The 26,218-nt window shown below is 44.8% G+C and overlaps 3 protein-coding genes and 1 long non-coding RNA gene across 4 annotated transcripts in view; 2 read left to right on the top strand and 2 right to left on the bottom strand.

Annotated features, from left to right (window-relative positions):
* Nucleotides 1-369: 369 nt before the first annotated feature.
* NUP54 (nucleoporin 54) lies at nucleotides 370-14,950 on the top strand. Its single transcript, XM_030492508.1, is given in 14 exon segments — nucleotides 370-503; nucleotides 2,302-2,463; nucleotides 4,737-4,820; nucleotides 4,944-5,078; nucleotides 5,782-6,011; nucleotides 8,741-8,928; nucleotides 9,814-9,958; nucleotides 9,960-10,009; nucleotides 11,625-11,681; nucleotides 12,230-12,323; nucleotides 12,820-12,981; nucleotides 13,329-13,448; nucleotides 13,817-13,927; nucleotides 14,124-14,950. Coding segments are annotated over 14 exon segments (1,716 nt in total). The 5' UTR covers nucleotides 370-451; the 3' UTR covers nucleotides 14,250-14,950.
* A 418-nt stretch (nucleotides 14,951-15,368) lies between these two features.
* LOC115610658 (serine/threonine-protein phosphatase with EF-hands 2-like) lies at nucleotides 15,369-17,433 on the bottom strand. Its single transcript, XM_030492507.1, has 3 exons — nucleotides 17,216-17,433; nucleotides 16,552-16,639; nucleotides 15,369-15,944 (listed from the first exon to the last, which is right to left on the bottom strand). Exons 1-3 carry the CDS (start codon nucleotides 17,420-17,422, stop codon nucleotides 15,766-15,768), a joined length of 474 nt encoding a protein of 157 aa, XP_030348367.1. The 5' UTR covers nucleotides 17,423-17,433; the 3' UTR covers nucleotides 15,369-15,765.
* Nucleotides 17,434-17,707: 274 nt separating this feature from the next.
* Nucleotides 17,708-25,895, bottom strand: PPEF2 (protein phosphatase with EF-hand domain 2). Its single transcript, XM_032920062.1, is given in 12 exon segments — nucleotides 17,708-18,185; nucleotides 18,187-18,256; nucleotides 18,723-18,865; nucleotides 19,526-19,711; nucleotides 20,733-21,068; nucleotides 21,608-21,757; nucleotides 21,854-21,890; nucleotides 21,975-22,141; nucleotides 22,564-22,610; nucleotides 23,351-23,465; nucleotides 24,471-24,646; nucleotides 25,704-25,895. Coding segments are annotated over 12 exon segments (1,503 nt in total). The 5' UTR covers nucleotides 25,738-25,895; the 3' UTR covers nucleotides 17,708-18,143.
* The window catches only part of LOC116915273, a 23,747-nt gene continuing 18,538 nt past the window's right edge, over nucleotides 21,010-26,218 (top strand). Inside the window, exon 1 of the long non-coding RNA XR_004389934.1 lies at nucleotides 21,010-23,761. This is a non-coding gene — a long non-coding RNA (uncharacterized LOC116915273). The remainder of the gene's footprint in view (nucleotides 23,762-26,218) is intronic.

The following is a 26,218-nucleotide window of genomic DNA, read 5'->3' as shown; positions in this document are numbered from 1 at the left end:
CCCTTGTCCTGTCACCACAGGCCCTTGGTCAAAAGCCCCTCTCCAGCTTTCCTGTGGGCTCCCTTTAGGCACTGGAGGCTGCTCTAACGTGTCCCCAGAGCCTTCTCCAGGCTGAGCAGCCCCAACTTGCTGGCAAGAACCTGTCGTGTGGGGGAATCTCGCGGAGGGCGCAGTGGCGCAGATCTCCGCCCGAGTCAATAACCCCCGCCGGGCACTGAGGAGCGCCCATCGCGCCTGGAGCGACAGCAGCAGCGCGGCTCCCCCGCGAGCACGCCATGGTACCTGCCTGCCCCCCCCCGTCACCCACACACGCACCCGCCGCCACCGCTCGTAGTGGTACAACCCGGAAGCGCTTGGCAGCAGCGGCCGGAAGGCGGCGGAGGGGTTTGTTTCATGGTTGCGCCCGCCGGGGCTGCGCGCATCTTACCGCGGCCCCGCCAACCAGCACCTCATGGCCTTCAACTTCGGGGCGACGGCGGGCGCTGGGGCTGCCAACCCCACCGGTGAGCAGGGAGGGTCCCGGCCCGGGGAGGGAGTGGGGGGCGGCGGCGGGTGTTGTCTCCCCGCGGCGCGGTAGCCGAGCCCCAGCGGTCCTGGAGCCGCGTGCCCCCCCCCATCGATGAGAACCGCAGCCCCTTGGCGCTCGCGGGCCGCGCGTGCCCCCCCCACCAATGAGAACCGCAGCCCCCTCAGCGATGGCGGGGCGCCCGGACACCCCCTTCATACCGATCCGCAGCCCCACAGCGGTGCCGGGGCGCCGGGGCGGCCGGTCGTCTCCTCCCCGGAGCGATCCGCAGCCCCTCAGCGGTGGCGGAGACCCCGGTCCCCGTTTTGTCCGGAGCGCGGCGGGCACGGCTGCGGGGAGCTGCCTTCGGCGCGGCTTCGGCAGGGCCGGGTGCAGCCGTTCCTGCTCGTCTCCTCGCGGCAGAGCCGGTGAGATGCGCTTTTCTGCCCGATTTTCTCCCCCGCTGTTTTCTCCCGCCCGCCTTCAGTGAAACGCGGTCCCCACCGTACTGGCCGGGTTTTGTTCGGGTATCTCCGTCCCGCGTGAACAGTGGCGGGGCTGTGGCGGGGGACGTCCGGGGCTTCATCCTGCCCAAAGAAACGTGAGTTGCTCTTAGGGCGCTTGTGCCGTGGTGATTGATGCTCGGTGGTGCCTGGTTAATGCTGCCAGCTCACTCGGACCATCACTTTTCATTATAGTAGTGTTCTTGTTTGAGATGCTTTTGAAAATTAATTTTTGAGCAATGTAGAGGTGTTTGTAAGACAAAAGAAGTCTGTTTTCCTTGGTTTGTTTTGCTGCTGTCAATTGACTGTCAGTCTTGGTGAAATGTAAGCCAGAACCTTCCTTACTCTAACATAGCGAAATCTTTGTTGGCTCTTCAAGTAGACACTCTGAATAAGTCCTTTGGATAGGGCTCATCTTCACCGCAGTTAGCCTGGGCTGTACCATGTGGTCTTTCACTCTAGCAGATTTAGACACAGACTTTCTGGCCCCATCTTCAAGTAAAAGATAATCTTGCGCTGCTTGTACACTGCTACAGGGTTTATGGTGCTCACAGACCAACATTAGAGGGAGTTCTGGGATCACACTTCCCGTTGTCTGTCTAGTGTGAAACTGTTCACAGCTCCTCCTGGGAGAGAATTGGGGAGCTGCTCTATTAGCATTTTTCTTAGCACCGAAAAAATCTGGATGCATCAGGTAAGTCATCATCAAGCATTGGAGCGGACAGATATTGCAAATACAACTTGAATAATTCTGCCCGGGAGTATTTGAGGCACATGTGGTGCCTTGGTTGCTGGAGTTGTTGTTTGAGGTTATTCTGCCGTTGCTGCTCATGTGTAGGTATGGTGTTAGCACAAAAATAGTTTATTCTTGCCTTTCTGATAGCTTATGAAATAATTATGCTACTGTCGGTTCCGCTAGTGCAGGTGCAGCTGTATTGAGCAATCTTAGGTGGTTAAATACTGCTCTTAACAGGAATGTTGAATTGCAGGGATATTTTCATGTGTAGCTTTGTAATAAGATGGAAAAAGTGCTGCTTGCTTTATATACAGTATAGTTGAAAAGTAACGTGCTTATAGCAGTGAAATAGGGAGAATGGGTCAAACAGAAAACTTTTAACTGTCCTCCTTGTGTTCGGTAAGTAATGTTTAATGCCAGTTAATATCTTACTCTTGTTTTTAACTATGCCTGTCTTGTCCATGGTGATGGAAAAATATTTGAGTTTTTCTTTCCTGAACCTACCTTTTGTTTAGAACTAATGCTACCTTGCTCTTTTTCTGCTTCCCGCTTGTCAGGATTTGGTGGGCTTGAAACTACAAACTCCACTGCCAGTGGGTTTAATTTTGGTGGTTTTGGCTTAACTGCTAATCCTGCAGTGAATTTTAATATTGGGAATTTCGGTGTTTCCACTACCTCAACTCCACCATTCAATTTTGGTAACAGTCTGGCAAGTGCAGGTAGATAATTCATAAATACTTGTTCTGTAATAAATGTTAATAGCAGGGGTCCAAGAATTACATTCTAAACTGAGAATCCGTGTTTAGTGCTAATCTTCATATCCAATGAAGGTTGGAGATAAAAGCTTTGAAAGTGGAATGGGTTTGAGAGCCATAGGCTTGTAGAGGTTTTGCCTATTAAATTCTGAAGAAACAGCTGTTGAGGAAAAATATTAATGTACCAAATACTCAGTCTCTGAAATGGAAATGAATTGTGGTAACCTATCAGTCTGACCCAGCCTAAAATTGAGCTTTGATTACCTAGCGAAACAGCATCAGTTCTCTGTTCGGATCCAGGCAATCATGAGCCCTTGCAGAGCTGGTCCCTAACTCCACGTTTCCTGACATGAGATTCTTGGACTACTGCAGTCATGTTTTCCATCTTCCCCCTGTGTCTCCTCATTGGCCCTCCGTTGGCTGTCATGAATGCACAACATAGTTTCTGTGGAGGAACAAATTGTATGCTGTCAGCACAAAATGAACAGCCCTTGCTGTGAGCTCTGTTTCCTAAAGGCTGTTCTGAAACGGCACCCACCCCAGGCTCTTGTTAAGAGATCCTCTGCGTGGTGTGTGTGCTAAGTGCTGACTATGATAACTGTTCATAGCCCATGTAGAGCCACCAGTTCTGAGCGATCAGCTGATACCATTTCAAGTTAAATCTTTTCCATTTCATATAAAAATGCCCAACTGTATGGATTTCTAATGCTTTTACTCAGGTAGAATTAGCCTGTGGGGTCTTGTTGCCGCTGCTTATATAGGAATTACGTTCATTCCACAGTGCCATTGCTCCCTGCGTTAGTGTAGTCTTACCTGTTCTGTGCACATGAGGGGTTTGTTTTTATTTGGTATGAACACTATTGGACTGTATTTCTTCAGCTGAGTTTGAATTACTCCAGGAGAGAACTTGGATACTTAATTGTGTTTAGCAATTTGCAGTCCTAGATCCCTTTGCCAGAAAGGATGGCTAAATTTGCTGTGAGTACAAAACTACGTAAAAAATTGTGTTAGCTGATGGCACTGCTGCTGGGGTTTCTCACTCGCTGGTAGCTCGAACATCACAGGGAACAACTTCTTCGATCCACTCGCATTAAGGTGTTTCCTGAATGAAAATAAAATGTGATTGCATGTCAGCTTTGGTCTAAGATTTTTTTTTTATTTTTTTTTTTCTTTTGGATGTATAAAGAGGATGGCAAGTGTCATAGGTCTAAAGAGACTTTTTTCATTGTTGACATGTGAGTAAGCAGTGGCAGCATCTTTTTGACAAATCCTTTGTCGCAGACTGTTTTCCTTCATTTGAATATACATAAAACCAGCTAGAAATGGAGAGAACTTGGTGTTCTGGGGCTAGTCAGAAGTCCACAGACTGCACAGTGCATTGGCACCATGGTAGCAAAGAAGTGGTGTGGTGGCACCCAGCACCCATGCAGCCTCACGTGCTGGGAGGCCGTCCACCTCTCCTGGCACAGCCACCCTGTATTGGGGCACCCGCTCTGAGGGGGCAGATGGGAAGAAGGTGTTTCCTTGGGGCTTTCTCTGGCACAGTGGAGCTCAGGCCCTCATTCCTCCTGCTAGCCATTGGCTGGTTTTCCTGAAAATCTGTGGAAGGCTGATTGCTTTTGTGTCTGTCTTCCTCTGATAGAGGTTGAACTGCAAAATGAGATTGAACAGGGAGGATGGTAGGGAAATTAGGCTCAAAAAGAAAGACCTTGTAGAATTTTACATGTACGTAGAAAGAAATCATTGCTCTGACAGCATTCCTGCATGCACACAGCAATTGTGTGCACCTTAGCCTCAGTCTTTACCTGATTTGTTTCTGGTTTTGCTCTGAAGAGGTTAGGAATGTTTAAAAAGCTCACGCACATCAGATTGATTGTTACACACTTAGCAACCACATTGACCAGAAGTATTCCTCAGAAGGAATCTAAGTAATACTATTACAAGTTGTGTCTGTCATTAAGGAAAGTACATCCTGCTGGTAAAGGAACAGAATGGTAGCTCACTGCTGCTTTTTGACTTGCTTCCGTGGCACACCATTGATGTGTTGGCTTTCTGGTTCATGTTTTCTCCCCCATAAACTCGACACCCATGATCTATGTGAACTACATGCTTGTAACATAACACATTGTCTGTCAGCATCTCATAACACCCCTTGGTGCCTGCAGTTTTTTGTCATGTTATACACAGTTGCTGCTCACAGTGTGCCATCTTGCTTACTTGCAATCTTTGTTTGCTAGGTGCTTTTGGAGGATTTGGGACAACTACCACCACTGCGGGACCAGCATTTAGTTTTTCTGCTCCTACCAATACAGGCACCAGTGGTAAGAGAGTACAAGTCCAAAAGGATTTGCTTTAGAACAAACCATGGGGCATCAGCCCTTCACAGTAATATTTTGGATTGTGCAGGTATCTTCTTCTCAATAATTATTTGCTTATTTCCCCAGGACTCTTTGGTGCTACCCAGATCAAAGGCTTTGGATTTGGTGCTAGTTTTGGCACAGGCACTGGAACTGGCTTAGGCAGTGGGTTGGGAACTGGGCTGGGCTTTGGAGGCTTTGGCACCCAGCAGCAACAGACCAGTAAGTACGGCCTTCTCTTGATTTACCCCTTCCCTGGCAACAAAAGCAATAAGGCTGCAGCAGGCATGCAAGTAGTTGGATGGAAGTGTGTTAGAAAAGGAGGCTGTTTGCTACACTTACCTTCTGATTGATGGAGGCTTCTCAGAAACTTGGTTTTCGAAATGCCTATGATTGGAGCCCTTGCTTTTTTCTTAAACAAGAGCTCAAACAAGTGTCTGAGTTTCACCCTTCAGTTTCCAACAGTGAATCCGCTTTGGTTTGGTGGTGGTAGGGGTAGTTTCAGAATTGATGCTGGCAGTCATAGCATTACTAGAAACGCGAGGAAATGGGGTTGAGTTCAGTTTAAATGTGACTTGGATTATGACCAGCTGCAGGCTGAGTCCACTGAATTTATAACAACAAATCTGTCCTTCAAGCTGAGGTGTTGAAGGTGCCACATGATGTCATGTGTTGATATAAATGTCTCATTTAAAGAAAAAAAAAAAATCTTCTAACAGGGTTCAGGAACTTCTGTTGCTGATGAAGATTGAGTATAAAAACACACCTTTAAAAAACATTATCCAATTTTGATTATTTATTCTGTGCATTTATTTTGCTTCTCAAAATATAAAGTGATACCAATGATACACAGATGGTATGTGTTAACAAATGAGTCTGTCTTGGTTGGTAAAGAAGTTAATTTGTTTTCCTTCATTCTACACAGCATTAGGAGGCGGGTTGTTCAGCCAGCCTGCTCAGACCCCTGCCCAGTCGAACCAGCTCATCAATACAGCAAGTGCCCTCTCAGCTCCAACACTCTTAGGAGATGAGAGAGATGCTATTTTAGCAAAATGGAACCAGCTGCAGGCCTTCTGGGGTACAGGCAAAGGGTACTTCAACAATAACATTGCTCCAGTGGAGTTCACACAGGAAAACCCCTTCTGCAGGTTTAAGGTATGAATTGTTCACCTGCCCACGAACAGTTCTGAAGCAGTTACACTGGTTGCTGAGTGTTGGAGGGTCTTGTGAACATTACATCAGATATAATTTCTGTTAAGAGTATTCTGAAAGAGTATATTTCCAAGTGATATACACAGTTCTGATGCGTGCTAATGAAAAGGTTTGAAGATGTATAGATGCTTGAAATCTGGGCGTTGTTGCAGTACTAGGTAACAGGTGCATATTTGGATTGTGAAAGTGACATTTTCATGTGATAGCATTCAGATTAGTGTGTGTGCAGTTGCAGCAGATCTCTAGAAATTAATTTCAGTGTGTATTTGTTTAGGTTACAGTATTACAGAAACTATTTAAAATAGCCTTCACACGTGAAAGAAACTGTTAAGATCTGGAATAAGAACTTTCCAGGGTATTTCTTTGCTTCGTTTACATTAGAAAAACCCTCTATGAACCTGGCCTGTACCTACCATTTTAAGTACACCAGCCTTCAGATTTCTTCTGCCTTTATACTTGCCAGTGCTAAAGCTGACTCCGTGACCTGTATGATTATGTCAGCAGCGGTCCTGCTTCTCATCTCAACAAAAGATGGCTTCCTTGCTAAGCTTCAGGCTTGTAAGTGGATTGGGGTCAGGGACGGTGATACCCTCCTTTCCCAAGCCAGTTCTTGGAAGCACAAACTTTCTAACCTGAATGTAGGTTAATACTTAATTAAAACTAGTTTTGATTATGCACATCCTGACAATTTTACAAAATCTTTACAGCAACTGAGTGCCTGCGTGGCAAATATTTGGCTTCTGTTGCATTATCTTTTTAGGTGTTATCTTGAATATTTTGTTGATAATGCACCTGAAAGTTTGCTTTCCTGTAAGTTATGGCCTGGAATGGCTTTATAGCTTTCTGGCCTTTGAAAAATTGCGAAGTATTAGTTGTGCGATGCAAAATTTGGTATCTGAGAGTTTCATTTACTAGAAGGAGAAGTTTTCCTTTCACGTTAGACAATGCCACACACTAGGCTTAGTTTTGTCCCTGTGACTTGAGTGTTATTAATGCCATTATGAATCCATGTACCTTAAGTTACATACTGAAAAGTTCCATGAATGCCAGCAGTGGTGGATGCCTAAGGAAAATACTGGAGAAGTGGGTAGCATGGGTGTCGGAGCAGAGTGTCATAAGTTTGGTTTATTGCCTCTGTAAGCATCAGATATCTGATAAGAATGAAGCACTGTCCAAAGGGTTTCACAGGTGTTCAAGGAATCCACTTGTACCCAATTCCAGCTCTAGAACAATTGAGAAGCATGCAGGTCTTCACCAAGAAAAGTGTGCTTCTAGGGCATGTGATACAGGCCTTCGTTTAAAGGACCACAGCAAAGTAAATAATCTGTTACAGATTGAAAATACTTAATTGCATAAAGAAATTGTGAAAGATTTATTTATTTAAAACCAAATATATGTGTGGTCTTAGTACTACTTTGCACATAATGAGATTTAATCTTCCATGTACTGGCAAGTCTTTCCCCATGGGGTGGGCCTCTTTCACAGCCATGAAAGTGAAAGGCATGTGCTTAAACCCAAATTCTTGCTTAGCTGTCACTGTTGTGCCCCACCACAGGATGGCCCAACTGAAGAAGACTGACTCATGGTGGCGGGGAGTTACCCTCCACTGACAAAGCCCAGGCTCTTAGGCACATCCCCAACTCATTCCTCTCTTCATCTGAACTTACGCAAGGGGAAAGGTGCAAGTCACCCATTCAGACACAGTGTCAGGGCCTTAAAAGCACTCACTGCCCAACATGTCACCAGTGGCAATGAGACAATGACAGTTTATGGGCAAGATGAGATAGAAACAGCTGCTCTGCTTATAATGATTAACAGTTTAGATCTTTCTTACAAGTCACATGGAGTTTACATTGGAGTTGACAGGGGGTTTTTGAAACAGGGAAAGCGTGATGTTACTTAGCATGGATGACAGCAAGTGTTCCTGTATTAGATTATGATGTTGAATTAAACATTTAACCTTACTACAGCTTTATCGCAGCAAGGATAAAGATAACGTTAAACTTTATAAGCAATTGTACAAACAAAACCTGACACTTGCTTACACAAGGAAAATTGGCTGTCCCGAATTCTTACTTGATGCATGTCTTAGCTAGTAGAAATATACCATGTCCGTGTTTTGACTTGTACTGCCAGGCAAACTGTCTTGGATCTACAGGAGGAAAATGCTGAGAAATACATAAGGATTTATGGTTGGCTTATCTTTCAGTTTGGTTATGTCAGTAACTGGTTTTCATTTAAGCATCTGGAAAAGTAATACTGTAAACTCTTCTGGAACTGTAGTGATTGTTCTGTATTGAAGTCTGGTCCTCTGGTTCCTTTTGCAACTTAAAAAACGTGTAGATTTGTAACATGTTCCTGGTTGGTATCAGCTCTGAAGTAGCATAAATACCCTGTTGAGTTGGCCTCTCCCAGTCCATAGCTGTTTGGGGTTTTTTTTAAATAAAAGTGGATAATTTTTGTAAGTATTTGGACTGTTTCAAAAGCTGGTGGCCTTGTGAGAGAACATTTAAGGCAGATTGATTTTATGTTTCTGCATTGCTGAATATGTTGTAACTGAAGTTTTCAACCAGTTGCTCTAGAAATTGAGGGCTTTAGCCCCTCCCCTTAATGCCACATAGATACAGTTTTGCTACGTAATACATCCCCAGTTTTTGTTTGTTCATTTGCAGGCTGTGGGTTACAGTTTAATGCCCAGCAACAAAGATGAAGATGGCCTTGTAGTCTTGGTCTTTAACAGAAAAGAAGTAGATATTCGAAGCCAGCAGCAGCAGCTCGTAGAATCACTACACAAAATTCTGGGGGGAAACCAGACCCTCACTGTCAATGTAGAAGGTGTTAAAACGATGCCGGATGACCAGTACGTGACCTTGATGCAGTTTTGCCTTTCTGTCCAGCATTACATGTTGTAAAGGGGTGCGCTTAGTCTATTTTGTGTCTCTTTCTCCTTGATTTTAGATCTGTTTATCCCACGTTCAGTTTTGTGTATCTCATTCCTTGGTGTTGCTTTTTCTTAAGGTTTTAAGTTTAGTATCTTTCCTGTGTATGTTACTTGCTTTTGCTGGAGTTCACAGCTGAGGACCTCAGCTAAGGTCAGGAAGTAGGCTTTTCCAGACCCTGCTCAGCAGCAAAAGTTGGAGATAAGGATGCTAACCATGAGGGTGAGATAAATACTTTGTATTTTAGAAGCTATGAGGTATTCTTCACTTGGTCACACATAAGGTGGAATGGCATTGGGGTGTACTGTAATAGTGACTTTGCAGTGTTCCACATCGCAGATGTTTGTTTTGGTGGGAAAGCTGTTCCAAGCCTAGCAGAGCAGTCTCATTCTGCATGTGTTATGTCAGAGAGCTGTCTGCTTGGAGTTATTTGGGGGCTGAGGCTCTTCTGCCTGAAGTACTTCATTCAGCACACTGACGTTTCTACTTCTTTGTTTCCCACTGTTCATTCTGTTTGAAAGGCCAAAGGTTTTAGGTTATTCTTAATGTAGTAGTAGTATCACCATATAACATAGTTGTTAAAACTTGGGGGGGAGAATGTAATTCTGTAGAGTATTGACAGGTTTTCTCTTTCTGCCTTGCTGTGTTAAACCCTGTGTTTACTGGTATTGTGTATGTCAGTTAGCTCACAAAAGTTAACTGGCGGCTGGGAGAAGTGGTAACTTTGATTTAGGGTTGCTCTTTGCTGTGTTAGTTTCTGTATACTGCTGACCTCTTTCTGACAGTACACATGTTGTCTGGCTCAGGACAGAAGTGATAATTTACATTGTTGAACGCTCACCCAATGGCACCTCGAGGAGAGTGCCCGCAACGACCCTCTACGCCCACTTTGAACAACCCAACATCAAGTCATCCCTGCAGCAGCTGGGAGTCAGCTTCTCCATGGCCAGAAACAGAGCTTTCCCCAGCACAAGTCAAGCAGCTCCTGCAGAACCCTCCTGCCCGGTATGTGGTCTGGGGCTGCACAGGGGCAACAGCTGGAACCTCTGCTGCAGCTTTTTTGGGCCTCTGGGAAAAATGATGGTGTTGGGCAATTGGAAACCACCTTTTAAAACTACAAGAGTTTCCAAGGCACTCTGACATACTCTTGTAATGGGTTTAATGACAGCCGGTTTTCCCATGCAGTGTAGTCTGCCAATACAGTTATGATGTATCAGTATATGCACACGCCACTATGCTACATGATATACCATCATAAACCACTTCAACTTGTGCAGTTAAAAAGAAAAGTTCAATATCAGAATAATCATGTCCTATATTCACTGCCTAGTTTCAGTGAGGTCGCTTAGCCTATATATGTGGCTAGAGGTAGTACACAGACAGCTTTGTTTTAGAGTAGGCAAGTGCCATTCATGCAATTTCATAGGATAACTGTAGCTAGTGCTGTGTCTATACAGTATCCCATGTAGTACTTGCAGTGAACTCCCTGCAGGGGGTCAGGGGAAGCAGCCTGTGGTTTCCAGCAGCCAGCATGGAGCATGTTCAGTAAGACCATAGTGTTTAAAAAGCACAGCAAAAGGTTATGTCATCTGGATGGCAAAAAGAACTTGCTCTACTCATGCAGGACAGAGACAAGCTGCACTGTTTCCCAGCTGCTGCCGTGCTGGGGCGTAACTGCTCTGTGCACAAGCAAGTTAGCTGTCTTTAATGTTGGAAGTGTATCATGGGGCCTGTGTGATGATGACTGGGCACATCTTGTTGGTCTGTGACTGAGAGGGAAGCTGAGGTTGTAGGCTGACAAGCAGTAAGGTGGGCAAGGAGAGGTGTTAGTGCCGAGCTCAGGAGAAGCAGGCACACCCCAAGAGTTTTGGTATAAAGGTAAGAGCTCTTACAAGGAATGACCTGGAATGTGGTGCAATGAAGAATGTTATAGTTCTTGGTCTCCTTCAATGGTATCCTCTTGAAGCTGGCCTGAAATTGTTAAATTTCCACCATATCTATTTTACTTTTTGGCCTGTCTTTCTGGTCAGAAGGTCAGTTGCTTCCCTATCTGTGTTCTCTTTGTTTTTGGCTAGCATGCCTACATATGTGCATTTCATACATGGATCTGATTTGCACTGAGGTTTGGAGAGTAATAACTTGCATCATGATGCTAATCCACATGCACAGTTAAACTGCTTTTTCTTTATGTAATTACCCAATGAAGCAGTTAATGGCAAAACAAACAACTCTTCTGTCAACAGATAAAATCCTTAAACAAATCCTGTTAGGAACCATGATGATTCTTACTGGGATTATTTTTCCCACTGGTTTGGTACTTTGATCACTTAATTACTGATTTTTTTGGTATTTCATTTTATGACTTTTCCCCTTGACATGTGGATTGTCCCATTTGATTACCTGTGGGTTGTTCCTTTCCTGTGCTTTCAAACCAGTGGAAGTGATTGACAGCCTTTTGGACTGAACTTAGTGCCACGGTCTGGGACCAAGACTTGCTTAATTAACCTTAATTTGTATAACAGTCATTCAGGTTAGCATAGTTCAGAGGGTTTGTAACAGCTGTAAGATATGATATCTGTTCAGATCTATCCATACTAAAAACTTTTCTGTTTTTTTAAGGTGTTGATCCTATTATATGGGAACAAGCCAAAGTTGACAATCCTGACCCTGACAAGTAAGTCTAATAGTCTGTCTGAGTATTACAGAAAGATGAGAAATGTACAGTATTGTGTAGTACCCTTCAGGTAACTTGTAAGAAACTAATTAGAGAATAACTTTGTCAAGTGCTGATCTCTTTTGAAGCAGTGAGGATTACTAGAAGTGCCTGTCTAATCCCTTTACCCACTTAGGCGCTTAAGGGCTGTCAGGATCAAGAGTCTTACTTGGATTACTTCCAGTTGTTGTGTCCTCCATTATATGAACTGGTTATTGTGACTTAGTTTTTGCAACCATTATAGTTTTTTCTCTTTATTCCTGCAGCTGAAAGTGATGTACCCTTGTACCCTCCAGTGTTTACAGATAGCTTAGGCCGATTCCTTTATGAAAAAGGAACGGGTTGTTAGAAATAGTGAGGACTGTACAACCTGGCAAAACAAGATATGTCTTATTTTGTAATAAACCAAGATTATCTGTAACTTCATAGTAGATTATATTCATGATTATTAATTCATATCACCTATTTAATGTGAAAATGTGCTGTAAGAGATATTTGTATTCTTACAGACTTATTCCTGTGCCATTGGTGGGTTTCAAGGAACTGTTGAGAAGATTGAAGGTCCAAGATCAGATGACCAAACAGCATCAAACTCGATTAGATGTAAGGTTTCTCATATTTGTCATGACTGCTTGCTGCTGGTGAAAGATGGGCTATTAAAGAGCCTCCCCCCATGCCTTCTCTATGTTGAAAACTGGAACCATGTGCATGGGGCTGTGACTCTATTTCTTCATGTATTTCTTCATTGTATCTTGTGGCCAAAAACTGAGCAGTGCAGTTTGGCTTGGGTTTTTTTCAGGTTCAAGCTTCCTGTGTTGTTACAGACTAATTCAAACCAGCTGAATTAAGTTGCACTGGCATGGACTCTTAATTTGGGCACCCAGTTTTCTGATGTCTTCTGAAAATCCTAGTTGCATATGAAAACAAATAGAAACCAGAGCCGTAAAGGTCTAGCAAAAACTTTCTGAAAGCATCTTTGGCAAGGAAGCTAAGTTGCTGGACTGAGTACTGTTTTGAAACTCCCCATTTCAAATCAGGACTAATGTGTTCTGTTATCAGAAACTCTTATGACTTCTAACTGACTCCACCTCCTCTGCAGATAATATCAGAAGATATCAGTGAGCTGCAGAAAAACCAAACGACAACTATGGCAAAAATTTCAGAAGATATCAGTGAGCTGCAGAAAAACCAAACGACAACTATGGCAAAAATTGCCCAGTACAAAAGGAAACTGATGGCACTGTCTCACAGAACGTTACAGGTAACATGGGTAGTCTAAGAAACTCATTCTGACATACAGTGTCGTGCCAGAAGGCAAACTGAGGAGGGGCAGGATGACCTGTGCAATTTTGTACATGGACAATGTTAAGGATGAAATTCTGACTTCATCTAAATGGTGTTGATTTAAGTAACAAGCAGAGGTCTCAGGGAAGGCCTCCAGTGCGCAGCAAGCTGGGGGACTGCCCCGAGGTCACAGAGGAACAGACTAAACAGAATAAATCTGATGAGAGGCAAGCTGGTGGAAGGACAAAAAGACATGTGGTTGGGTTAGTGGGGAAAGACATGGGTAAAGTCTTCTCTAATGAACCTGAAAGACTTTTTTTGTAGGTGTTAATAAAGCAGGAGATCCAAAGGAAAAGCGGTTATGCCATCCAAGCAGATGAAGAGCAGCTTCGTGTACAGTTAGATACAATTCAGTGTGAACTTAACGCACCTACACAGTTCAAGGTGAGTAGTTAATAGCACTTTGCTAACAACTCTGGTTTTTCCTCACAAAAGAATGTAAGTTTTCCAAACCATGCATATAGAGTTGTTGTGGAAAGCTTTCAGAAGAGAAGTCCAGCAGTGTTGCTGCATTGTAGCGTCATGGTCTTTGCTGCATCACTGATAGGTATTTAAGTATTTTTGAGTTCTGAGAACTATTGGAGTTGCTTGCCATTTGCATGTCTTTTCCCCTCCCTCCCCCCCCAGAAAAAAAATTTAAAATGGAATGAGCAGCAATGCTTCCAGCCCTGGTGCCTCAAGGGGTGGTACATGCTAGAGTTCTGACAGCTGTGAATGAGTTGGGTTTGGTTTAAGCCTGTCTCTCTTCCCAGGGCAGACTGAATGAGCTCATGTCCCAAATCAGGATGCAAAACCACTTTGGAGCTGTGCGGGCTGAAGAGCGCTATTATGTAGATGCAGACCTCTTAAGGGAAATCAAGCAAGTAAGTATTACTGGGGAGAATCCAGGGATGCTTTTTGAACTTCATAACTTAAACCAGCTATGCAGGAACTTGGGAGCTCTATCTAAGAAATTATACCAGGCTTTTCAATCAGCCAAGGCCACGGTACCTTTGAGAAATACTACTTTAAATCTGTCAAGTTGGACTATGCTCATGCTGGTTTTTAAACTATCTGCAGCATCTGAAGCAGCAGCAAGAAGGCCTGAGTCACCTAATTAGCATCATAAAGGACGACTTGGAGGACATCAAACTTATAGAACAGGAACTGAACGAGAGCATTCCCAGAGGAGTCGTCTTCAGTTGACGCAGTGGATGCTGCTGGGCTTACACAGAACATGTTGCTCAAGTTCATGGTTTACCTTGCAAGGCTAAAAAAAAAAAAAATAAACCACATACTTTCTAAAAGCAATGGTATTTTGGCTGTTATCTTTAGAATTAGCAAAGCCTCTCCTAAGCTTTTGAACTTGACCTTTGGAAGGTTTATATTTTATAAAGCTGTATATGCTTCAGTAAAAGAAGGACAACTGAATCTGTTCAGATACTGTTTTACTATAGAACTCTATGTACTGTTGTACATGTTTCCTTTTTCTCCCCCCCCTCCTTTTTTACAACAGCATTGTCCTACAACTGCAGTACGGATGGAATTGTTCCAGTTGTGACTTGGTCTGTGGAAAGCTTAGCCCACTTCCATGTTTTTCTCAAAACAATGAAGTAACATCCTTCTGTAAACAGCTGATTTAAATCATTACCGATCCGTATGTTGCTGTATGTACGTTGGTCTCTGCAATACCAGTAGCTTACTGGGGCAAGCTGCTGGAAGTTGGTGTTTTTCCCATTTCTGTCCTTCCTTTGGACTGCAAGGAGCTGAAGGTTATGTTTTTATCACTTGACCTGTGTGAATTATACAAAGCTTTGCTGCCCCTTAAGTAACAACAAAATGTCTAGATGTTGTCTTCTGCCTTTTTTTAATTACTGGAGAGTAATAAATTCAGTCTGACTTTGTAATAACTTGTGCCTGGTGTTGGATCTTGCTCAGCTCCATCAGCAAAGCAGTGAACCTACTGACGATTCCAGGTTAATGCATGTCACTCTCCTCCAGGCACTGCAGGTAACAGGTATCAAACCCCAACTGAAATACAAGGTCACGGTCCTTAGATCCTACCTGGGACCAAGTACTTCAGAGCTGGGGGCTACTACAAGCATGGGAGAGACAGCTTCCCCACCAAAGTTGCCTTTTTTTCCTTATTACAAAAGTCACTGAGAATAACTGAAACAAAAAATACATTATTCTCTGCGGTAGGAGTCTGTTAAAGTGGAGATGGAATAATTCTGTTCATTAACCACAAAAAAAAAAAAAATCAATTGATAAACAAAACACCCCAGAACCAGCAATGTAGAAAAAAATGTTTATTAAATGGGAGGTTGTGCTCTAGCAGTTGCTACCAGCTTAAAACACTACCTACAAGAAATACCTTTACTTCCATTATACTATGCTGGAAGTAGGCCTCTAACATTTCATCACATGTATTGACAAGATAAGCTAAGTTGCATCTTTCCTTTGAGCAGGAAGTTCTACTTAAAACAGCTCCTTAAAAATGGCCAGAATTGAAGTGCTGCTTATCTATATTACCCATTCCCTTCCCCAAATGGATCACCACTGTTGGCTACAGCAGTCGCTGTTTTCAACCAAGTGCTCCAGGTACCTGCCTTCCCTCTCCCGCTTGACATTTGCAAGCGCGCTCTGTGGTTGGGTGGGGGCAGTCCCTCTGGCTTCACAAGCAGTCAAGGCATTGGAGGTGGCAACCTACACCAGGTTCTCGCTACTGTGACTGTTTGACAAGGCGGAAGGCTTCTAGGAACTCATTGAAGTCAATGTTTCCATCCTTATTGAAATCAATGCTGCGAACTAAGTCGTTGATGCCATCGTCCGTGAGTTCAATGTTCATGTGGGAGCTGAACAGCTTCCAGGTTTGGTGGAATTCCTCAAATGAGATGAGACCTATGGAGAAGAAAGGCCACAGCCACCTCAGCACAAGGTCGCCACGGGCACTGCTGCAAAGGGGGGACCCCTGCTCAGGCTTGAACTCTCATCCCACCCCTGCTGCCCGAATGCCCTAAAGGAAGGAAAGAAATCACTCATCATCTACATTTCACATGCTGCAACTAAATTTCCTAGCTTGGAGAACACTGACTAAAAGGCAACTTAAAGCAGTAAGGAGACATAATGCAATTTTGGAGAACAAAAGCAGCCAAAGATTTGTATTTTCTCTTGCCCAAATTAATTTGGTGGAGATGACTGCTTGAAAGCAGGTAACGCTCAAGATCCTGCATTAGTATGCTGCATTACTGTCAGTGCTCTCATCGCAGTTTTTGTTCTGCTGAAGTCCGGAACAAAGAATTATTAATTCTCTACCTGGACTGCACAGAGCCCTTCAAAATGCATCAAGTTTGTGGAATCATGCAGTGACATTTCAGAAGTTCTTGAGGGAGGAGAAAGACCCAAGCCTTAAACCACTGAATAAAAATGCCTTTGTATATACTAAAGGGAGCCCAAAAGTAGAACAGAATACAGTGCAGCGACCAACACCCCCTGCAGACCTGCTTACCTGAATGATCTCTGTCGATGATCCTGAATATAGTCTCCAGGTTGGATCTGTTTCGATAAATTACTTCCAGCAAGCTCGTCTGGATGTGCTGAAAGACAACACACTCATGCTCCTTCTGCCCTTCTGACAGCTGTCTGCTTTCTCTGAGCAGTTGCTGCTACTTCCACGTAAATGAAAACATTTACTGCTCTCAAGAGTTTGCCAGCAGTGCACCTAACATCGTGTGTGCCTTATGAAACAGGTTGGTGATGACTGGATCCTCTGTGCCACTCTGCATTATAGCAACTTACTGCTTCCAAACATGGCTCTTCCAGGCTAACAGAGAAGACAGTGGCTTGGACTATGCTTTTTAACCATCGCAGAGTTGGTTTTGCTGGGTGTAGAGAAACTGTGACTCAGAGAATGGAATATAGTTTTCCTACTCAAAAGCCTGCATCCAAAACTACCTCTAGGTTTTGATCGCACACGCATCATCTGTTTCTACAATCGACTGAATGTTTCTGGACTAATTCAATTCACGCAAGCTTTTCCATCAACTTCAATATGATTTTGAATTACACAAGAACTATCAATTCCCCTTTAGTAACTTTCTTGGTTCCACATGCTGAAGGGATCTGGTGACCTGCTTTGCATCATGCTTTGATGGAAGGGGATGAATCCTTACCTCTTGGCTCCGCTGCTCCATGGCCAAGTCGTCCAGCCAGGACTTGTATTCCAGCATGCCATCTGCCGTGCTGCGCACCAGCTGTGGCCTCAGCATTCGCCAGGGCAATCCTAAGTGCAAGACTGACTCCACTGCTGTTGCCCAGTTGCTCAGCGTGATCCTTCCTGTAAGGAAAAGACCTCTGAGAATCAACAGCTGGAAGCACATGAAGGCAAAATAAAAAGGCCTACAGCAAGTACACATTACCCAGTCTACCCTGCTGCTGGACAGCAACAGCGTCATTTCTCCGTGGTTACACTTCAGCTCTTTGGTACAGGCAAAAGCCTACATGGCTGTACAGACACCAGGCACAAGTGCTTGGCTGCTCCCCCCAGCCTCAGCATGCTTTTTGATCATTGCAAGAAGTCAGGGCCATGGGCCTGCAATCATCCTGAACAACAGGGAACACACTAACTTTGGATATTTCATTATAAATTTGTGGCCTACAGCCAGGTTCACCCTGCAGATTGTGGCCCACACAGCTACACTAGTATTTCCTCAGGGAACCAGAAAGATGGAAAATCCTCTAGTTTAGCAGCTGCTGGGACAGCTGAACTGGGACTTTTGTCAACAATTTGTCTGCCAGAGAAGAAAGCAAGAAAGTAGTTCTACTCCAGAAGCAGCCAACCACTGTGTCCCTTTTCTCCCCCTGGCCCACAAATGGACAGAGCTCAACAACACATCTTGGCAGCTGCACCCACTGGAGCACTCCTGGCAGATATTTAATTATGAACTCTCAGCAACTTCCTTAAGGCTCTGACAGACAGCTGCCACAAAGGACACCCTTCACTTCCCTCTTCCCTGTGATTTTAGACTCCGGGGATGAAGGAGCTCTTAGAGACCACCCAGCCCTTCCCAAGTGACACGACAGACATGTTCTAGGTCAAATTTACCCGTGTTGTCCTTTATCGTAGGCCTTGAACGCGCTGATGGAGGGCTGAGGTGTGAGCAAAGAGCTTTTCCCGCAAGGCTCGAAAGGCTGACTCCTCTACTCTGCTGATTCTGAAGGGTGCGGAAAAGAGAGAAGCATATTAAGGACTTGCCATGAAGCATGAGAGAAGCTGCACCCTCACAACCCTCCAGCCTATCCCTGCATTGCCCAGCCCCTTGCACAGCTGCTCTGCACAACTACAGCTGCATCTAACTGCTTGTGATGAAGCACTACATGACAAGCACAGCCCTGCATCAATTTGTGAAGTAAAGCAGAAGGGAACCTCAGCAGGTGTCAAAACTTAAAATTTGACATTGAAAAGAGAAGCTGGAAGATCAGCAGTCTGTAAGTTTCTGATCTTGTAAGCTCCCTCCTCAACCCTTGAGCCTGCACAAAGCTGGAATCCTCCTCTAGTGCTATTATTTAGTAAACCAAGCTGTGAAAGTTCAGCTCCAAAGTCAAATATTCTCAAAGATCCCCAGGTTTTCTCTTTTGGAATTTTGACTTGGTGAATACAGAGCAACTGGAAAACCTTGCCTTTGGGTCATAGTGAGAGTATGGGCTGCCTTGTTGGCTTGGTACTGAACAAAATGGGGGACGAGGTCTGGCCCCAGCTTCACGTAGGCTCCCCTGTTGCTGCCAATCTCATAGTAGTTTGAGGCTGAAAATATGGTCAGCACCTAACCCCAAAAAAAAGAGACATTTATGATCAGTACGTACATCCTGTATAATATATTTCACGTGTATCTGTGAAAACAACAAAACAATCCTATCAGTAACAGACTGAAAGCACCATGGTTTATGTGGAAAAGGGTGGCCTGGAAGCCTTACAGGTGTGAGTTTGAGAGCAGTGCAGTTCCTCATGTGGGTCTGACCACATGCTGGACTTCTGTGATTTCACTGTGTTCTCCTGACAAACTTTCACTCTCCGCTGCAGTTAATGGAGTCAAAAGTGCCCCTGTCACTGAACTGACCCTGCATCTTCCAAGAGCAAAACTGCTGCAGCAGCTTAGTAACACCATTCGTATGTCATCTTCAGAAACAGCTGCATTAAGTAGGGGCAATGGCACAAACGGGTTCAAATCTCAGCTACCACGCACAAGAATGTGCTTTGCCTGCACATCAGATGCCCCTCACAGTGTAGGTGGCTCCAGACTGTCCTGGCCTAAGACCTCAGCTGGAAACACACTTCAGTAACTCCCAATAAGGCCATTCAATGATTTTGTATGTACCTAACAAAGCCCTGTGGAAGAAATGCAGAGCTGAGACAAGCCACCACAGAACATGCACCCAGGCAGGATGGAAACCCAAGTATCCTTTGTGCCACCCCCCTTACCGACCTTCCGATTGTGACAGAACTCGTAGCCCTCTTGCTTGCACTCGTGGGAGCGGATGAGGAACTGCAAGTTGTACTTCTCAAGGATCTTCCTTGTCACATCAGGCCCAAAGTAGCAGCCACCACCTCTCACCGTATTTACTATGCAGCCTTCCTGAGGCATGGGGTCACTCCAGAGAATGTCTAAGATCTGAAGGAATTTGAAACATTTACTGAATGAAGCGTACCCAACAGACATCACCCATCAAAGTTCACAAAGCAAATACAGCTCTGTCTCCAAATCACTCCCGAGGATGGGACTATTACCATGGTGCAGGGAAACAGATATTTCCTGCATCCCAGCTGAACCGCCATACTGCTCTGCAGGACTGTCACAGACCTGGTCCGCCACAGAGGTGACAATATTGTAGGCCTGGGGGAAGAGGGCTGTCCATAAATCAGGCCTGATACAAGCTTTCCCTTTGCTGCCTCTAAGATTTCAAAGGGCCTTGCCTGTCCTCCTCCACACCAAAACACAGGTCCCAGGGCAAGAACACCTGGCAGATCCTGGCAGGCCATGAGCAGGCTTACTATTAAACTCCTCTGCACTCTATCCAGGACATTCCACAGCCTCCAGAAATATAAGTGCTGACTCAGTAACTGCTGTTTGGATTAAAGTTTAATCTCTTTAACCCTGACCTCAATCTATAGCTTTATTCTGATAAGGTGTGCAGTGCTGAGTTGTCATGTAACGTGAAGTAGAGAAGGACGGTTTCAGAGCACACAGAAGGGACTTACGGAAAGACCGGTCTAACACAAACGGGTAAGCAAATTCCCAGGCTCCGACACTCCTCAACAATCTACTCGCAGGGCAACCCAACTAAAACCTTCAGTCTGCTCTTAGCACACAACATCACAACTCACTCGTCAGCAAATGACATGGTCATTCAGTACCCACAGACTGACTTCAGGTACCCCACACGCACAGCAAGCGATATAACCCCTGGGGTCTACAGTCAGTCTTGTCTATTCTATTCTTTCTCTTCGCTGCAGTGATTCAAGAAAACCTGTTGCTCTGCTCTGTGTCAGCACAGCAGTTTTAATTATACAACCATGCAAAGAGATCTATGCACTGACCTACACGGTTTGCACTGAGATTCCTCATAACAGAGAGCAAACCTGCAGGAGGCACCTACAGCCCACCAAGCTCAGGGCCTCGCTAGACTACTCACCTGCTTCCTGTCCTCCTGGCGAGTGTGGCATGGCCCATCCAAATCTGTCAGGGAGACCATGCTGGCATAGGTGAGCTCCTCCTCCTCTGACTCGCTGATGTCCACCAGCCGGCGGCACCACTCAATTTGCTCCTGCACCGTCTGCCGGACCCACCTGGAGAACTCCAGCCTGTTGGCCGTGCTGGGAGCCTGGGCTGGCTGGGGTGAGGGAGGTAAACTGGGAGCTGCCTCATTCCCTGCTGGGTCAGCCTCGGCTTTGCTCTCCTCGTTTGTTTCCTGGATTTCCACATTTCTATTTGACTCCTTTCTTTTCTTCGCTCTCAATACAGAAATAAACTGAAAGAGGTAAAAGAGAAATGAGACCTGATCACACCACTTGGAAACCAACATCTTCAGCTCGAACATCTTCCACTGGCAGACTGTCAAGTGACCCAAGCGGGAATTCCCTTTGCTGCCTCCAAATGCTAATTGTGGGTGATTACTAGAGCCATCCTCTTGTATATGCCATACTGGGTTTACAGCTGGGGCCCCCATCCATCCTGACTACAGATCACTCTTCTTCATTGACTTTAAGCTGCTCAGACATTTCACAAAAGATAGAGTATACATAGATTTAATCTGCAATGGGAACATGTTGGCAGAATGAGGAATGAGGAAAGGACTAATCCTTACACATTCCAGAAGCCAAGAATGCCCCTTCCCTTCACACCTCCTGCACATACACTATTAAACCAAAGTGATCCCCTCCAAGACTGTATCTAAACACAGTTTGACTAAGAAGATCATCAACAGCCAAGACGACTTGTAGAAATAAGCTCCTCATCACAGATCAGCAACACTGTTGTCTCTTGCAATGTCTAGGAAATGAAACCTACTTTGTTCCTTTGAATTTTCTCAAGCACGTCCAGGTCAGTGGTGTCAGAGATGCCCCCATGGATAATGAGGACTTTCTGATCAATCAGGGTGGCAAGGGGCAACCAGCAAAAGACATTCTGAATCATCTTCAAGATTTTCTTCCCATGCGCCTAGGAGGACAAGTCAGAAAGGAAAAGATGCTAAGAAGCATCAAGGCTTTAAAGTCCACATCTCACCTGGTAAAGGAGATACAAAAGTATACCTACCTTGTATTTATGCATTACTTCCTTGGTGAAACCATAGCTAAAGGAACAGGAGAAAGGAATTTCAGTGGGATTTCATAGTGACACCCTTGACATTGCAACCAGCCCCACCCAGAACCCGTACCGTAAGTTGACCATGTGGTCCTCATGGTTCCCGCGGTTGAGGTGAACCTCCTTTGGATAGATCAAGAGGAAGGTAAAGAGGATGATGAGGATCTCAAGGGACTGTTTGCCTCTGTCTACAAAGTCCCCGTTGAACACATAGGACTTAGAAGGGGAAGGAAGGCCATTCTGTAAAAGCAAGGAACAGGCAGATATCACAAGAGAGGCCTCCCAGCAATCTCCATGTACCTCTCCCTGCCAGCACCACATGCTCTCACTCCTGTCCCAGGTTACCTTATACAATAGGTCTTGACTCCTACTTTTATCCTGTAGGCTCCCAGTGGCAAATGCACCGACAAGTGAAAGCTGGCAGTTGGCAAGAATTGCCACAGGTATCAGCGCTTGCAAAAATGTCCACTGTCACTTCCCAAATATATGTGTACATCATATTTCAGCAAGGGAATAAGCTGCTGCTTTGTGAAGCCGAACTGATCAAATTGACCTGGTGAATTGCATGTGAAGGCCCTAGTTTTGCAAGCGCTTCTCAGCATGGCCCATGTGGTCCCTCTCCCCATGCCTGGCCAGCCTCCCTCTCCAGATTTGGTGCCTACCTTATAAAATATGAGGAACAAATCATCCAGCTGGCCATGCAAGTCTCCTAGCAGGCACAAAAAGACAAGTCATGGTATGTTTACCTTCAATTTTAAAAGACACCAATGAATAACTTCCTATAAAGTATCTCCTCTAGAAATTAATGACCACTGAAATATTTGGGAAGTTCAAGGTACAAGTTTCCTTACACCAGGGCTTGTGCCCAAAGGAAAATGACATGATGTAATGGCTGATACATGAGAACACCAAAAAACCCACACCAGCTTCTGAAGCTTCTAATTCAGAAGCTTTGTTCATTTATCTCTGATGATGATGATACAACATGACACACGAAACTGATCATTACGTGGGAGAAAGCTTTGCATACAAAATAATAATCAAACTAGTTACCATCTAGGGGCAGGGTTGGTCAATGATGTAACCCAAAATCTATCCTGGAAGCCAAACACAGGCTACAAACAGACAAACCACATTCCCTCAACACCCCGTCTCCTTCCTGTTCCAGACCAAGCAGAAAGTGGGCCAAGATGCAGACACGCTCCCTCCAGCCTCCAAGCTAGTCTTTGCAGCAGCTCACCTTAAAGCATCATAGGGTAAACCTGAATATTTTGGACAGCACCAGTTGTCTCTCAGTGCAAACAAGCATTTGCTTACAGACATCATGTATATTCGACATTCAGTACAGAGGAGGGTCCAGGCGCATGCTACCATTTGATATCTTTCCCATCCCTTCCATGCAAGTAATCTGCCCCAGAGACTGTGCAGTCCCCTCCCTCCCAGACCTACCGCACACGGTGACCTCCTCGCTGTAGCAGGTGGAGACATGGCTGATGTTTGGCAACTGCTTGAGGTGCTTCCTGGTCTCATGCAGAAGGTTTAAGACATAGCGAGCGTGGAGCTGCTACTAGGAGAAAGCGAAGGGATTAAAGCAGGAAATCAGTGACCTCTGAGCAGCAACACAGCTCTGTCAAAGGCCCCGAGGACCCACCAGTGACAGCCTGGATGGCAGAAGCTCTCACTGGGACAACAGTGCTGACCTATGGGCTTGCAAACAAGATGAGGCCAATACTGGGAAACAGCAGAGTGGAGGAGACTGACCCAAAGCAGCCTCAGTACTGGTGGGGCTGCCGGGAGAATCCAAAAGCCCTAGGCAATACCACTTCCTAGAGCAGCAGAAATTCCAGCCCAATATCACAGGTAAGAAGCTGCTCCTCTAGATCTTTCTTAGCCTTTTCCACATTAAACCAGGCTGTGAACTCCCACATGTCCTGCAGAAATGTTCACAGGGTGTAGGCATTTAATATTAGTCAAGACACTAGAGACCTTCGTTTTACAAGTCAACTTGTTTGGAGAAGGGGCCTCGTGGCCCGTTTTGCAGTTCAGCACCTTGACTGAGGGATGGCAACAGAACACTACAAATGTACAAGGAATTATCTTGTTAGTGCTGCTGAACTGGTACCGGACTTCCTCAGCAAAACCCTCACATTTTACATTTTAAATACAAGTCAAAGCTGCATGGCACAAAACAGAACTTAATCAGCTGTTTCCATCTGGGCCATCCTAAGCTTTTTAACAAATTGAGGAATTGCAACAAAAAATGACAGAATGTTTCAACATGGACTGTTGTGGGGCATTTTTTCTTTTTTCCTTTTAAAATGAAATTCAGGTTAATATTGGTACACACCTATGAAAAGTTTTGGGGTTTGTCAGAACTGCATTTTCAGAAAGGAAAAAAGTGCCTGTGGTAGGGGGAAACACCAAATCATTGCCAGCCCCATTTGCTTCACAGCCTGCCAGCTCGTTATACTCCAGTCAGCTTAGCTTGTTAGGAAGGCTAAAACCAAACTATCTCTCCTACGCTCCTGCACAGAGGATGGGAAAGCATGGTTCCTTTCGGGATCCTTACTTGTTTCTGTTTGAAAGCTTCCAGCAAGGCAGTTGCATGGTCAGGAAGGAGTGGGAAAGAGAGACGGGGTCCAGTGTAGGAGTCTGGCACCTCCATGGATTCATAGTCACAGTATTTTTCCAGCTCTGCCTCCTTGAAGCTTTCCCCGCTTATGAACATGCGACTGATAAAATCCCCTGGGTGGCAGATGGGTCAGTTGTTTTAAAAATAGAGACAAGAAAAAGTTAGGTTTGCTCAATACACCATTCTAGTAATTTGCTAAAGAAAAGCTATTTGATTAGGTTAGAGCTCATGAGCAATGGTAGGGGTGGGAGACAGCTTCCAGTTTGACACCACTACAGAATTTGCAGTAGGGGAAAAGGCTGCAGGGACAAGTTTCCATGTGCTATGTGTGAGGCAGTGCTGGCAGCTACGCTAGCAAAACTTTGGTAGAGCCAGATGGACATTGGTTGCCATGGCTAACTGAAATCTTTTTTTCTATGACATGCAAAAGCAAACTGTATAATAATGAACCATCTTCTACATCCCACTGTTTTTTGTAAGCTTGCACCTACATTCTCAGTATTGCACAAAATTTGTATAAATACACATACACCCTTTTTTAGTGCTGTAACATCTCAGAGCCCAACTCTAGGAACAGGACACTATTGTCCCCTTTTATACAGACACTGAAAAAAAATGTTCCTCAACAGTTTTGCTGTAAAATATGTGGGGTAGTTGTAAGAAAAAGGGTGGCAGTTTGAAAGGAAGGAGCAAATGCTTCAGCAGGTTATGGTCAGCAAAGTAAATGATTAGTTTTGACTTACTACCATGAGATTTTAGAGCTAAGCTCTTTAGCAAGTTCCCAGCACTAAGATAATGCTCTCTACAGATTCAGGAAGATACAGTATTGGTTCCCACAGCACTTCCCCCCCCACACCTCAAGTATAAGTGAGAGACTAAATATAAATCAAATAGATACCCTAGAGATTTCTAATACTACTCGTAGAAAACATACTGAGCCTCTATGCTCCCTTCCAGCTCCTAAGGAGCAGGAACTGTCTCACATCCCTTGCACAGCTCTGACAGTCTCCAGACAACTCACTCCCTATCCAAATTCCTGATGCCATCACTCTTCAGGCTCTTTTGGCTCCTTTTGCCATCCTGAAGGGGCAACACTGGACAATGAATCAATACGGGGTGCGACCTTCTGAGCTGCTGGTGCTCATCTACAAGTGGCATATAGAAACTTACTCTCTTTACTGCTGCTTGGCGTGAAGTGATCCATGAGGTAACTGAAGAAGTTGTGAAGCTACAAAAAGAGAGCAAGCCCATCATCATTCACCCTGGAATGAAGTCCTGCAGAGTAGCAACTTAACAGGATCTTCTTTCTAGAAGTATTATCTAAGCCCTTCTCACATTGTTGGGTGTGTACAACAAAGCATACTATACTAATTCTAGTTTGAATATCTTGTGATCAAATCACCAAAGTAGCTTTACCTTCACCCACAGAGACAGAAGTACACCTATGAGCCCTCCCTCTCCCTGCCTGACAGCAAGGCAACCATGCAAGAGAATATCAATCAAAGTTAAAGTATAACAAATGAAATAGCATTGTCTATTGTGTCTAACTCAGGAAAAACAATACTAAATGGTCCTTACAGCTTTCTTTCAAGGCTCATTACTTAGGGTCTCATCAGACATAAGCAGGCAGGAAGTCAACAGCGTAAGAAAGGGAAGGAAACCCAGTCCTTGGCCCACTGAAGTAC

This window comes from Strigops habroptila, chromosome 7 (genome assembly GCF_004027225.2).
Source record: "Strigops habroptila isolate Jane chromosome 7, bStrHab1.2.pri, whole genome shotgun sequence".
Classification (NCBI taxonomy): Eukaryota; Metazoa; Chordata; class Aves; order Psittaciformes; family Psittacidae; genus Strigops; species Strigops habroptila.
This window is presented reverse-complemented; position numbering and strand designations above follow the sequence as displayed.

Coding starts and splice junctions, on each gene's coding strand:
- LOC115610658 (XM_030492507.1), bottom strand. CDS start 17,422: ATGTGCTTCCAGCTGTTGATTCTCAGAGGTCTTTTCCTTACAGGAAGG. Junction 16,640..17,215: donor TGGAGCAGCGGAGCCAAGAG/GTAAGGATTCAT, acceptor GTTGTCTTTCAG/CACATCCAGACGAGCTTGCT. Junction 15,945..16,551: donor CATCGACAGAGATCATTCAG/GTAAGCAGGTCT, acceptor TCTTCTCCATAG/GTCTCATCTCATTTGAGGAA.